Source organism: Anopheles bellator, chromosome 2 (genome assembly GCF_943735745.2).
Source record: "Anopheles bellator chromosome 2, idAnoBellAS_SP24_06.2, whole genome shotgun sequence".
NCBI lineage: Eukaryota > Metazoa > Arthropoda > Insecta > Diptera > Culicidae > Anopheles > Anopheles bellator.
This window is the reverse complement of record NC_071286.1, coordinates 78,728,023-78,742,770: the sequence shown is the minus strand read 5'-3', so window position 1 is coordinate 78,742,770 and position 14,748 is coordinate 78,728,023. Positions and strand designations below refer to the sequence as shown.

At 48.7% G+C, this 14,748-nt stretch overlaps 1 protein-coding gene across 1 annotated transcript; it reads right to left on the bottom strand.

The window, feature by feature from the left end:
- Positions 1-241: 241 nt before the first annotated feature.
- Positions 242-4,567, bottom strand: LOC131208128 (uncharacterized). Its single transcript, XM_058200777.1, has 3 exons — positions 4,500-4,567; positions 3,314-4,414; positions 242-3,220 (listed from the first exon to the last, which is right to left on the bottom strand). Exons 1-3 carry the CDS (start codon positions 4,565-4,567, stop codon positions 1,048-1,050), a joined length of 3,342 nt encoding a protein of 1,113 aa, XP_058056760.1. The 3' UTR covers positions 242-1,047.
- Between the last annotated feature and the right edge of the window lie 10,181 nt (positions 4,568-14,748).

Sequence of the window (14,748 nt, the reverse complement as noted above, 5' to 3'; positions counted from 1 at the left end):
AAGAAACACTCGTCAATTTGTATTACACGATTCAGTTACTGATAAGACACGTTGAAGATTTGATAACGGTTTTTTTTCTTGGAAACTTATTAGACAATACCGTGATCGAACATCGAGCAGTGTCAAGCAGGAATGATGAAGGAAAAGTTTAGGTGGAAATCTGCTTGGGTCGTGATATGGAACAGCGCGAACCAATCAAACCACACAACCACCGCATTGCTACTGAAAGATTTGCTTGCTAATTTTGCTTTTATTGATAATTTATATAGATGTTTTATGTTACTGACACTAGCTAGCGTGTGCTGCCCTGGCCCTCCTGGCCTCCGTGTTTCGTACGCAACAAACTCGCACAAGCAGGGTTTAGGTACATCTTGTCGCTACGGATTTCCCGCTTGTGCAGTTGGGGTGGTGTGCTGGTACGATGGATGTGGCACGACATTCGCAGGAGGATTGCTGCCCTTCACTTCAGGATAGATTTTGTGTGCTTCAATTGTGTGTTGCTCCTGCATCCACAGTTCCAGCAACCACAATCACGGCGTTGGTATGTACAATTGAGGCAACCTTAGTAGTAGGTTTCCTGTCGACTTGTTCTTTATAGGTCGTTTGCGACCTAATACAGCCCCGGTGCACACGTTCATTGAACGCGCGGTCCACCGTTGCTTCGTCCCTGTTTCTCCTGTTTGGTCTTCTGTACTAGGTCCCGCGGTCGGATGGCGCACTGACATACCAAACGGAAAACGGCTTACAGTGTGCGTACTCTGCTGTACAACGAATGTTGCCACAATATGTAACGTGCCAAATAAAAGTAAATTGTAAAACGTTTGGTCGAGTCGAGGCCAAGCGTTTACAGTAAAAACCTACACGAAACCTACTGAACAAATGACCTGTTTTTTTCAAAAGTCTTGTGGATCACACACAGACATCAATCAAAATCGTAACGTAAACGGCAAAAAGGGCAAGCGACAGAGATCGGCGTCGCCTATTAAAATCCCAAACTGTCGAGGGCACACTCGGGGTGTGACAGGGACATAACAGAAACAGGGCACATCAGTGCGTTACAGCCGTCTCCACGATACTGTTCTTAATAATCTCGCTTAGATTTTCGCTCGGCTCATCGGCTACTGCCACACAATCACCGCCATCGTTTTCTCGCGGTGACGTTCGGGAACAACCCGTCACCGGTTCGGCTGCCATGTCCGCTTGTTCAATGGTAAGTAGATTCGGCTGGTGCTTACTGGAAAGTGGGGCCGGCGGTTTCGTTTCTATAACGTCGGGTGACGAAACACATTTCCCACTGCTTAAGCTTTCCGTGGCGGTACCATTACTGTGCGTTCCGCTGTCTACTTCCGAGTTTAGGCCACTTCCGTTAAGGTACACAGTGTCTCCGTTGCCGTCCTGTCGAGCGCCACTCTGGCACAGGACAACATCATCATCATCGGCATCAGAATCGAGGAGATGGGAAGAAGTATCACTGGGAAGGTGATGATGGTCCCGTCGTTTGGATGATTGCTCACCCGCCAATTGACGCAGCGTTCGGTCCGGTTCTGTCGGTGCAACGGTGCGAAAAGGTTCCGGGGAGTGACAGAAGTCACGCAACTCACTGTCCTCCTCTGCCACAATCGAGGTCGCCGCCGCACATCGCGCTAGGTTGATCGAGTGCCGCCGGCTGCACTCTAGCATATCGTTGATTGCTTCTAGACGCTCCGTATTGCCGGCACTCGGTGTCGTTAGGTCGAAGAATATCGTATCGGCGGGTAGTGAGGAGCCCACATTCGACGCTTCGGCTGGTGTGGAGTCTTTGGGTTGTACATCGGGGGTGGACGGTTCCGGTTGGCTGACGACCAGTCCACTATCATCCTGGACCAGACTATCATCCAACGTGGTGGTGGACGTGTCCGCACTGTCAATAACGATCGTTTCTAGGGGAACATCAGCCAGACTGGTGCAATCCTCCGATGGTTCGCACATCGGGAACGGTATACCAGTCGAGGGGATCGCATCGGTGCCGGGCGAACTCGAATCAACTGCCATTGGCGGAGGGACCGGACCAGCAGAGCTGTCACCGTAGGCTGTATGCCGATCATGGCTGGTCGTCATCATGTTCATGTTCTGCACAGCATGATGATGATGAACGGACTCACTAACGCTCGCCGGATGATGTTGTTGCGGCACGATCATCATCGATGGTGACGTGTGATGGTGCGTGTGATGGGTGTGATACGGTGCCATACTGTTCTGCCCGGATCCTGCGTAGTGACCGTAAAAGTGCTCCGGACGGGTGCTTGTTCCCGGCACTCCCAACGCTGTTCCGCCGTAGAAATCTCGGAACGCAAAATACTCGCCACCAGCTCCACCGTGGGCTCCATGATATGGCCCCGTGTGTAGGTGTGGCGACAGGTGATGCTGATGGTATGTGGTGAGTGGGTGCTGTAGCGGAAGTGGGTGATGCTGACCGGAAGCAGCAGCCATATGGTAGGGCCCGTGAGATGCTACAGCATGGTGATGTAGCTGCTGTTGCTGATGATGGTAGTGATCGTTCATCATTGACCCTTCACCCATTGCCGGAGTTAATCGAACTGGGCCACTGGACCAACTGTTGACAGCAGTGGCCGCGGCCACTGACCTGCCTGCAACTCCACCATCGTTTGCACAGCCACCGTTTGTCACCATTGGTCCACCGACGGATCCAACGGCACTACTACCAGCACCATCAGCCACCATCGTTCGGCGCACCTCGTTCGCCTTGTCCTCGAGGCTCAGCCTCATGATCGTGTGGATGAAGTGGGTGCGTACACGGCCCGGGTTAAACTCTACCCGCCCGGCCGTATTGTTGCATCCCTCGTGCGTACAACCGCACGGGAAGCTGGGACGATCCACTTGACACTTGATGCCGGCCAAGCTGCAGGCGCAGATGTTCGGGTCGCAGAAGCCGCGACACGTGCAACCGCAAACTTCGCGCGACGTTCGTATCTCGCGGCATTCGTCCTTCTCGTCCGGATCGATTCTCCGTACGCCGGCCGCTTTTAGGAGGGACCGCCGTTGCCGAGCCGTAACTGGTTGCAGGAATCCGTACGATTCGCTATCGGCCTCCGAGCCACTCTCGCTCGGTTCCTCCTCGCTACTAGTGTCCTCGCTCGACGAGCTGCGTGGATTCAGTTCCTGCAGCTGCTGCCGGTGTACCTTACGCTGCTCTGCCAAGTGCTCCGCCAGGGACAGTCGTCTGTAAGAGCACAAACAGAAAACAGTATAAAAACGGAATCGAAAGGAACTAATGAGAAGAAGCTTCTATTGCCATATTGGATCCTCCCCTTACCTCGAGTGAACATGCTGAGATTCCATGCCCAACGTGCAACCACCCTGTGATGGGACACAACCGAATCCTTGGATTCGTGGAAAGTAGTACACCGTTACGCCATCGAACGTGATGCCCTTCTTCACCCGCTTGTGGCTGCTCACTCCTTCATCCTTGTCCGGCAGCGAAGCCGACGCACCTTCGGCATCCGCATTCGATGGCTGAGAGCGCCGTTTAAGGCTACTCTTCATCGGTGGAAGTATTTCAACATCCAGAGCCACGGTTGTGGAGGTCGGTTCCAATCCCAGGCCCGAGTCGGACCCATCGCTAGCTTCCTCTTCTTCCTCCACACTGACCGCTGGCAATATCTGTTCACCCACGGTGGTCATCGGTTCCCCGTCTGACACTCTGCAGGCAGCTTCGGGCTCATCTAACTCCACCACACTGACGTCATCCATGATAGCATCCTGATCGTGCACGGCTTCGACGTGATGGCCATTCATCGATACCGAACTTGCGACGCTCTGCGAGCCCGATGGTTCCTCTCCGCCCTGCTTGTTGGCCTTCTCAACCGAAGCCTCCACATCCGAAACATCCACCGTAAAGGCATCATTGTCGGAGGCTGTTGATGAGTCTAACACCAACACCGTGTCGCTATCCGAGAGAACTTCTTGCTCCGGTTCGCCTCTTGGGACCGGTATCACACTGCCGGTAACGCGGTGGTCGCTCTTTTCTTTGCTTCCTTGCTCTTTCTCATCGTCGATTGCACCGTTGGTCGGCGTAATTCCACTGGCAGCGGGCAAGACAGAGGACAATATCTCATTTTCTTCCTCGTTGGCGTCTTCGTCAGTGTCCGAGTCGTTGATCCCGATTCTCGTCTTCAGTGTGGATAAATCGACCAATATTATCTTGCCGGTGGACGTATCACCCTCTAGCTGGTCGCTATCATTCAGCTCCTGCGTCTCGTGCTGTACCGCAGCCACCGGACAGTCGTCCAGGGCCAGCGGGTCGTACAGCGGGTCCGCGTTGTCGGACAGCAGGTCATCGTTCGCAATCACAATCGTTTCCTCCAACCGAGGCTGCTCGGGTCGACCCATTTCCGTTGTTGCTGGTGTTGTTAACCTAGGCCCAGGGAGAACGTGAAAGAAACGTGGTTGATGTTAACATCCGGATTCTCGCTGCATGACGATTTGCGGCGCACGCTTACCCGAAAATGTTCGTACTATTGGCATTTCTTTGCAAATAGGTCAAAAAGTTCTTTATCGGCTTCAGCATACTTCGGTGCGCCTTGTGTCGGTCGCTCGGTTTAGCGAATTACCGATGCTGATAACGAACGTGATTAAGTTTGCACCGTGCTGGCCGGCAGTGCTACGGGGCTGCAACGATCTGTAGTAACAATATCCTGCTTTGCATCGACGAGCGTAACATGTGGGAAAGCAAAATATCGGCGAGCGTTCCTTCGCGTACGCAGGCATGTTTAAGCCATACTATGCACGGTCGCACTGGGTATCACCATATAATTGGTGCTTGGAGGGTTCAATCCGTTTGTTGAGTTACGGTTTTCTAGCTTTTACACAATCGATATCACTGAACGGGTGCGTCCGATGTTCACGAACTTCCTTGTGTACATGAAAAGCTCACTGCACACAGTTGGTGACACGATCGGCAGTACCTGTAAATGAGCAAAAGAGACGCAAATGTTAGACGTTAATTTCCGAATAAACAATACTTTCTTTCTAAATCGCCGCTGAGCTTTGCGGTGCCGAGAGCATGGAAAGGAGAAACAAACAACTGAAAAGGGTGATCTTCAAATCGAAGCCCAAGGGTCCTAGCGATTCGATGCCGAAAATCGGATACGAACGATCAAAGCCCAGGTGTTGCGGTAACCGAAGCAGCATAAATATTATTTGGGTACTGTTTTGTTGTTTGCCAACTTTCGCCGCAGCAATCAATAGAGACCGCCGGCCAGAGTTTGGCATGTTTCGTGACCAGTCGTCCCCACATAGCGGTGTGTTATCATCTTTTGCAACCGTAAACAGGCTACACACCACACAGCACCATGCATCGGAGGATAGTGCCCACATATTCCCATCGGATTAGTGGTGTGCCGCCTTGGGTTGGCAATGAAACACTTAACGGAATCCCCGTGTACCAGAGGAGGCCGATTGGGTAACCGCCATTTGGCAAGGGTGGAGAGACTTAAGAAAAGCATCCTGGCGATTAGGTAGCCGGCCTCTCCCCAACTTAGCTGCCGACCACTGGCGGAACTACGGCCGGTGGCCACACAATCCCACACCAATCTCGCTTATCAATCGTGCCCGTGGAAAGTAATCTTCTTGCCAATTGCCGGCGCCCAGTCTGGAAACGTGTCAAGGATGAAACGGGAGCTGTGCTCCTTTGCCCGTTCGGCAGCGGCTTGGAATCGATCGTCGAAACGGTTCAGCTTCCACTCCGTTGATGGGCCGGAAGAAACCCCCGCGGGCACCACACACCGCGGGGGGTCTGACGGAAGAGTAAAAAAAATCGATCACCGATGAAAATAACTACGAAGGACCGAGAGAGCACATCGCAACGGCGCCCAATCGTTGTCGCTCGACGACGACGATAAATCGCGATCGCGGCGCGGTTTCTAGTGTTTCGATTTCCGAACTACAATGCTTGGCAACGCTCCCACCCAGCGAGGCCGTGTCTCGCGCGCCGAAATGGTGGTGGTCGTGGTGGAGTGTTAAAATGTTCGTACCTTTGCTCGCCCGCGGATTGCGCTAGTGTCCCGTGGGTCGGTCGTCGCCTCAACTCTGCTGCGGTACAACTACTACTGAACTGAGCACCACTACCGCGGCCACGCTAAGATCGTGTGCCGGGTTGACGGAGTACTCGCGCTCGCGCTCGCGCTCGCACTTCGCTATGCTATTCACAATGCTCCCACACACGGCCGCCGACGCGAATTTAACTCTTGGAGCCCCGTGTGAGAGAGAGAGCGAGAGACCGAACATGTCGAAGCTGCTGGATAGAAGGGGAGCCGGTCGTCGCCAGCAACCCTCTCGTGAACGTTGGCTCTCTACGACACCAAAGGGGGGCCGTACTACGCGGCCTTTTCCATTGGACCATACAGCTCTCTCGCTCACTCACGCCCTGCATGGCAGGTTGGGTTTCTATCGTATCGATTTGCACTTTTCCTTTTTCCTTTCTCGCTCACGGTACGATCGTGCTCGACCACACGGTCGCTACAGAGCGAGTGGGAAGCTTTGGCGGGTCCTTTTCTCTCTCGATCGATCTGGTTCTCTCTCTCGCTCCCGCTTGGCATTGATGAATGCAACAAGACATCCTTCGGCAGCCAAGAATCAGCCAGCGGGAATCTAGCGAACACCTCGGCAACGGAGGGCCCTCATTACGGTTGCCACGGACGGCAAGAGTCCTTTTGCATTACGCAAGCCCACACGCTCTGATCAATCACCGTGTCTCTGGAGGACACAGGAAGCTGGGGGTTGATAGAGCGCAGGGAAGCAGCAGGGAAACCGCAACGCGTACACGGAGAAGCATTAATGGCTAACAGATTGCCCTCGGTCGCATAGAGACTGGGTCCCCGCTGCTCAATCGTCAATCGAGGAGTTTTAGTTGCGGGTTGGAAGTGTTTTCCTTTCCCTCTGACTTAGTCAACATTAGCCCTTACTTTGGGAGGTAGAAGGTCCTTAATAATTAAAATTTATTATCAACCCAACTGTTATCAGTGTAATCATTTTGCAGCATACCAACCGACACAAGAGCATGGATGGACCCAAAGGACGGTTAAAACATCACTATTTCGACACTCCATTGCTCATCCGTTGGCAAAACATGCCACCAACAGTGTATGTCTCTCCCATCCCAACACGCTGGCCGAGGGGTCTCCAAACGGCGGGGACACCATGCGAGCCAAAGAGCCCCCCGCTTTCGACGCCCCCCAGGGAGAAGACAATACCGAGAGCTGCTGCGGAGAGAGAGAGAGTGAGAGAGAAAAGGTTGATTATTCTCTTAAAACAATGTTCGCCACATCGCAACTTCCGCTCTTGCCGTGTTGGAAGAGCGCCAACGTCTTTCTCTCTCGCTCTTTGTCGTTCGTTCGGTATGGCACTGTCCCTCTCTTTCCCGAGCTACCTTCTAATCTCTTTTCTAATTCGATCGAAGAGCTCCGGGGAGCAGGCTGCAACCGAAAGAAAAGTGTTGATGATGTTTCATGACGAGCACCGAACGTACTACACTTTTCCTATGGCCAAACTAAACTTCTCTTTCTTTCTGCTCGCGCTCCCTTTTCTTTCCGTCCGTTATTTAGATGTTTTCCATTATGTTGGTTACTCCGTTTTGAGTACTCTACACTCTGATGGCGGTCGGTAGAGGAGTCAGGGGTGCAAATATTAGACAAACAGTAAACTCGCCAGCTACTCACGAGGATTGCCACGCCACGAAACACTCTCAATCAAACTATTCAACTGATCGATGACTGAGCGTAATCTGATGTTAATGTTCAATTTCAAGCTTGAGTTTCCAAAAGTTCAAATTTCTTTAATACGTTTTGGCGAATTTCTTTAATACAGGGTTTCATCGGATGGAACACTTGAAGTTTCGTTAGTTTCAACTCCGCTCGAATGGCTGAACCACTTATGATGAAGTCTAAGAGTACTTGATCGATATCAAAGAAACTTTACGTTCGTTTGGCAGGAAGCTACCGACGCTATCTGCGTTAGTACAGGATCGCAATGGACATGAATTAATTTCAATTCTAACCAGAACAAACCCATCGGAGCACATACAAGAATTTACTTGGGCGTATGTAATGGTTCACAGGTTCACTCTCGGAGAAGTATGGTAACACGAAACCCATCACTCAAGTTCCATTAAACGAAGTGATGTACCAACACTTAGCGATTTGCTGCGCGCTTAATGTGAACCGGATTTAATTCCACCGTCCCAAATCACCGTCCGTTCGCTTGCCAGCTTCGGAGGAAGTCGAGAAAAATTGTTTAAAATAAAGCTTTTAAGTTTCCTACGGTAATGCCAAAACAATTTAACAGGAAAAAGCTTCGCTGGCGAGCCCAGCTTTCGAGAGCTTTTCGTAAATGAAAAATTGCCGACGATGGTGCTTAGTTTGCGCTACAGTGACATTGTTGCCGCAACGGTCCCCTAGTTCCGGATTTTGGCCGAGTTATTTTCATAACAACTTTACAGGCATTCACTTTAGAGAGCACAACTTTTTCCAGTTGTTTGAAGAATGCACAAACAATACAACAATTCGCCGCTTAATATCACATGATTACATTATAATTGATATTTGTCAATAACAAAATTGTTAAGCAATATACCTTGAGAGGGAACATTAAGCAAAAAATATAAAATGATTAAGCTGGCGAGTATTGTATACCAAATTTGGTGCAGTTTTCTCCCTCGAATGCAGCTGAACAGTATTAAGAAAGTTTTGGTGTCCTTCTTCCCTCCGTCAAGCTACAATTTTATTAGGTCAACTGGTAACTGCATAACTGTAATCAAGCTACGGCCAATAACAAACTTCTCGTCTCCCAACATGTCGGTCGACCCAATGTCGACGCTACGAAGCAAGGAGCATTTGACGTGTCATTCTATTTTAATCCTTATGTCCTGTTGCCTTCCTGCTGATTTCTGCGAACGGTGAGTGACCGGCGTCGTACGAAAGGAGCAGCAACAGCGCAACGGCACATGCACCACGGACGAAGTGCCGCGCTGGCGGTGTAAAGCAACGAGAGCAACAGAAAAACCACCCCATGGCGAAAGACACATCCCTTTTCGCAGTAGTTTCTTCGATCAACACTCAGTCCAGGCCCGGGCGATGGAGTCGCACGGTCAATCGTGGGGGGCTCGAGAATGCCCTTCTTTGCTGTGGCTAGTAGCAGCGGAACTATAGCCAACATCATGAGTGGGTCCCCGAAGAGACTCACACCAAATTCCGGTGTTACCGTTGCCGTTGTTGCTTGTGCGTCTACAATGGTGTGTGCGGCGCATCGAACGTGCGTGACGGAAAACGACCCCGAGAAACGCTCCGGCTAATTCCGTGGCCCACCATCAGCATGATGCTGATGATGAAGTCACCGTTATTTACTCGCACTGGTGCCATCATCATCAACAGTGCTGCGGCCCCACCAGCTGGAGAAACTGAGTGCCCAAACGAGCGATCAAAGCGGAGAGATTGGTGCCTTCCCGCCGCCCAGCGCGAGATGATGAAAAACGGTTTCTCACGCACAACTAGTATTACACGGCGGGCCGCGGATTCAAGCGGGAGGATTTATGTTGAAGGCTAGTCGAGCTGCTTCAGCGTCAGAGAGGCGAAGTTGCCGCGAGACGCACACGCCGAGAAACGATTTTAGTACCAACGGGAATACGCGATCGAGCGCAAATGGTACGCGCGAGACACTGCACTAACACGCACTCAATCCTTGGCGCGGGTTGTGAGCCGCGCTCTGATGGAAGGGTAGCGCTTCCGAACGAGCGAACCGTTGGCACTTTCATACGATCTCGCCCATACGCGGGTGGCGTACGACGATGGGCAGGAATTCGAGGAGCTTCTCTTGAGCTTGGGATGTGTCATTCAATAGACGGACAGGCGGCCGGAGCTGCTTCTTCCATCTATCGTCGCATCCCTCAGCAAACGGTTGCAACAGATAGCCGACGTAGGGTGGGAATGTCCCAACATCCCTTCTTCGCGTATGCCCTTTTGGTGATGGTTGCTTCTCCACGAAGAGCAGCTATTCGCCCCTCGGTGCAACCGCACGAGCGACCTTCGGTTCGGGATTGAAACTCCGAACGCTGGTGATTGAGAGAAATCCTTGGCGCGAATTGGGAACGATGATTCTACTTTAAAATTTTTGTCGAAAACGACGATCATATATGGTCCCCTGCAATTGCATCTACGCATTAAAACTGACCGTGTGAATGATACCTTTAAGCAGTCTTAGTGGTTTAAAGCATAAAACTACATGCGTTTGCGACGGAAAGGAGAGGCTTTGTCTGGTATGATGAATCATTACGTCCGTTGAGTCTGACTCTGACTACGTGTCGGGTTTTAAGCGGTAAACACGCTTTCTCGTGACAGCGAAAGGCTAACATCTTAGATTGCAACCTTACAAAAATATGTTACACCGATGGGAAAAAATTTCTTTGTACTCTAGTGTTATAAAAAATGAAACCAGCAGAAAAACCGTAAACCATAGAATTAAAGGGATGTTTCTCATTGGTCCAAACGAAATTAAATTCGACAGGCTTAGGCAGCAAAACATAATTTGTCAAAACCGGTCGGTTCAAAACACTGCAAAAGTTTCCAAAGTAATTCTCCTATATGGCACGTTGCAACGTTGCAGCAGGATCTTGGAAAGCGGCCAAAGCTATAAAATGCGGACGAGTGGCTTACAAGCGAATTTATGGAAAGCATCAAAAAACTTGTTTTTATTCTACGCTGGCGTGATAAAGGTTGTTGTGAAGAAGCAACGTGGGGGTTATCATTGACTTTTGTTCTATATTTAAAAACAATTTTTCCTACACTCAAGTTAATTATTATCAAAAGGTACTACGAACCCTTTGCAGTGTAGTTTGCGGCATGGCAAGTAAGAAAACTGTTGAAAAGAAAGAAAACACCGGAAATAATGAGCTAATTTATTTTTTTTTAAACCTTTTTTCTGTTAGATCTTGGCCGTGCACGTTATGGTTTCCTTCTTCTAGTGTTATTCTTCACCGTCACGAATACTACTACATCATGCATGTCTGTTATTGTTCAATGCGTGGAACTACCGTAATGTATGAATAAGTATATGAAAACACAACATAAAGTAGTATGTTTTGTGTAAACTTGTCAATGGCCTGTTCTGGTGATGCGAGTTTCTTACGCCTTTGTAAAACCCTGTTAGCCAAACAGAACGATAAATGAAAACATACTTAGCTCGTAAGTTCATTTGGATCTTATCCTCGCAAACAAAGTTGTGACACAAAAAGAGCTTCCGCGATGTTACTAAAATGCGAGATTCGGGAGAAGTCAAATCCTTCCGCTGGCTGTCGCTGGGCTGGCAAATAATGGTAAACGATCAGCGCTGCTGATCTCCTACATTTAAGCCGCTTTGAAGCTTGCGTGCCCTTTCCAGGCAACAATGAGTTTGCCGGAAAGTGGCAAACAAAAAATTAAATTACACCTTTAGCATGTCATCACAGCATGTTTCTGGCAAGGCTGTGGCAAGCGTCCTTATCTGTGTGGAGGATTGCCAAGACCAAACCATGTTCGACATCAACTTTTCCCATTCGTACGTTTTTTCCCATGCACTGCTTGCGAAACGTGTAACTTTCTCGGCGTCAACTGAGAATGAGGATTATTGCAATGGCCACACCAAATGGACCGCCCAGTGGAAGAATGAAATGTTTGTTTAACCAGGGATAAGCCTTGCTACGTCGCCATTAAACGTCATGTGCTTGCGGTTGGGTAAAAATTGCACACCCAACACTTAAACAACGGCCGGGACTGCGGAAGACGTTAAATGGGGTTTGAAATTTCCATCATCCAGGGTGCTAGTTGTTGCCACGCAATCGTTTTAAACAAAGTAAAAGCGGCACAATAATCAGTTCATGAAACCTAATCGAGCAAGATGAGATAGTTGAATGGGTCATGAACTATCAGAAACAATAAATAATATCGTTTAAAAGATTGTTCATTCTGAAATTCCTTGTACAGCATATTGCAACCACGCTCACTTTTCAACGTCAAGGAATTGTCACAGAACGACATGTTGAAAGGGAAGAGTAAATTTGAATTCTACGCAGAGACTATTGAAGATCCAAGCACTCGTGTCTGAAGCCATTTTAAGCGGTGTACGTTCGCTTTCGTTTCCCAGCAAACAAACTTTATCTGTATGAAAAAATATAAACCAGAAAATCCGTCTGCATAACTTACGTGACCAGTTTGAAATCCGGACAAAGTTCCTCGATGAAATTTAGCTGATGACGATGCTGAAAAGTAATAAAACAAGTATGTTAGACGACATTTTAATTCGACTTGTCACATTGCTAAGGGCTGCACACTTACTTTGCAGGTTTTTTGAGTATTCTCCGCGCGGAAGGCACCATCAGAGAGAAGGCCGTGCGTTTGATCAATTACGGGGCACCAATTACTTACAATCGGGGTACGTTGATGAGTGCTTGAGTTTTCGAACGCGATGGTAACAAGAGACCGAGTTTGCTAATCCGCTACACCACTCTCTGCCGCAACGGTACCACTTACTAGTCTCGATCTACTAACAATTTTCTATACGTTGTTCGGTGGTAGGGTGAAATTTCTTCAATTTTCTTGCAATTTTCATGCCACCATTCCACGGTACAGCAGCGAAGCTAGAGTTGGCGTTTCTCGATCGACACTTATAATCCGAGCCTATGACGCGCGTGTGTATGTGTTCGTGTGGGTCAGATCGACAAATCCTTCGAAAGATCCTTTTACGGTTGCCGTTGGGTGATAAATCTACCGACACTGCGGCAATTCCAGCACTCCAATTTACACGCAATTATTGTGACGCACTTTCTTTACTGTACAGGACTCAGCGATGACTTGCTGAGCCACGTTCAGAAACGTTTTTCACCATTTTTGCTGCCACTAGAGTACGTGGGGGAGAATTTCACTTGGAGCCAGCATTCGACGGGATTTCCGCCCGTGTCGTTCGCTTTGTGCCATGTGAAACGACTCCCGGGCGATCTTTCTGCCTACAATCTTGATACCGAAACCAGCGGACAAGGGCCACCACCATACGCGGATCTCTTCTGGAGCACTCGGGACCCAAATCGCTATGGACACACGGAACGATTTATCACGATCTGGCCTCGGCCGAACCTGGCTCAACCCACAGTCGTCGCCTACGACCCCGCAGATTTTTGCTCTTGCTTCTTGGGCCAGCGCATTTCCTCAGTTTCTTGTTTCTTTTTTCGGAGCGGAGCGCACGAAACTTCACTTTTCCTCCGCTCGCATCTCGGCTGTTTGGATGCACCGAATATTACACGGGCAGCTTTTCTCGTCTTCTTATCGTTTAGCGGCACAACGAGAATCACCTGAGAATGCTTAAACCACGAACGATTAGCCACGACCGAAAAGGTGGACATCCGCCCCGTGAGTTTCTCTCCCCACGGGAAGGTTATCGGGATCAACGCTGAAGGTGCTCGCATATGGTTTCTTACCTGGAGAGTACGATTTAGCCGATAAAACGCTACAGGAACCGTCCAAAAGCACCGTCGACAGACGATCGTACTTGTCACAGTGTTTCACACACGAATTTTTCAAAAAATTCACGCCAAAACACACGGGTTTTCACGGCAAACGCACCAAATCTACCTTCGCGGTGAAACACGAGCAATTGAAAGAACAATTCAACAAACAACAAATCGGATCGGAACCGTGTTCATCCGCATCTGTCAGTGGTGAACGCAAACAAAAGCGATGAATGAATGCAAGTTTAGTTCTACCAGCGACCGATGGATGGCGCCAGAGAAGAGAAATTAAAAAGATCAGTTAAAGAACTGATTTCGAACGAAAACAAAAAATTACTTTATTCAATCAAAAATCAACCCACAACACAATTGTTAAAACCTAGCCTCTAAGCAATGTGTACGTGCTACGTGATGGACAAATGCCGGAAGTGCCGGAACTTTATTTGACAGATGTCGTATAATCTTAAATTTTAAAAATTAAACATATACATCGTTTTTTTTTAACAATCTGCAAACGATTTAGGCAGAGGATGAAAAGATGTCTGTCCGGGCATCCAAACTATACAAAGCTTACAAATTATATCCTCCAACTTCTATTCTGTTTTTTCCTGCAGTTTCTTTTTGTTAGTTTGTTAGTTTCCAATAGGTTTCTTGAAAGGATTCCTGGTAAGCGTTTGTTGTTTTGCCAGGGGTCGCTCGTAAACAACAAACGGTTTCATTGTAGCTGAAACAAATTCAACTACAATTCCACGGCTTAAAGTGCCCATAAACCATCCATCTGTATCATTAGACAGATTGTTTATATACAAATTCTTTCTAATGTGCACTCCTCTTTTCGGTAGTGACGGCGGCCAGTTGGCGGCTTGAGATCGACAGTTTAAAAGTTGAATGAGCCGTTAACACTATTTTTTTGTTACCTTCTACTGCTTTGTGTTTATGTTTTTTTAGATGTTATGTTCTTCTTTCTTAGTTTGTACAGAGTATCCATCATAGACAATTTGGCGGAACAAAAGTTGCTCTTTAGTTAAGATTGGAGCGTTTGCTTTCAACGAGACTCCGTGCCCTACTACGTCGGCACTATTTCGGATTCGACAGTATCACTCGCTGTATGTTAAACGTTCTACTGTATTTCACTTTTAAAAATCCATAATTCAATGTTTGGCACGCGTTTTAATATCACTCCTAAAACCTACTAGGTACGTACGATAAACATGATAGACAGA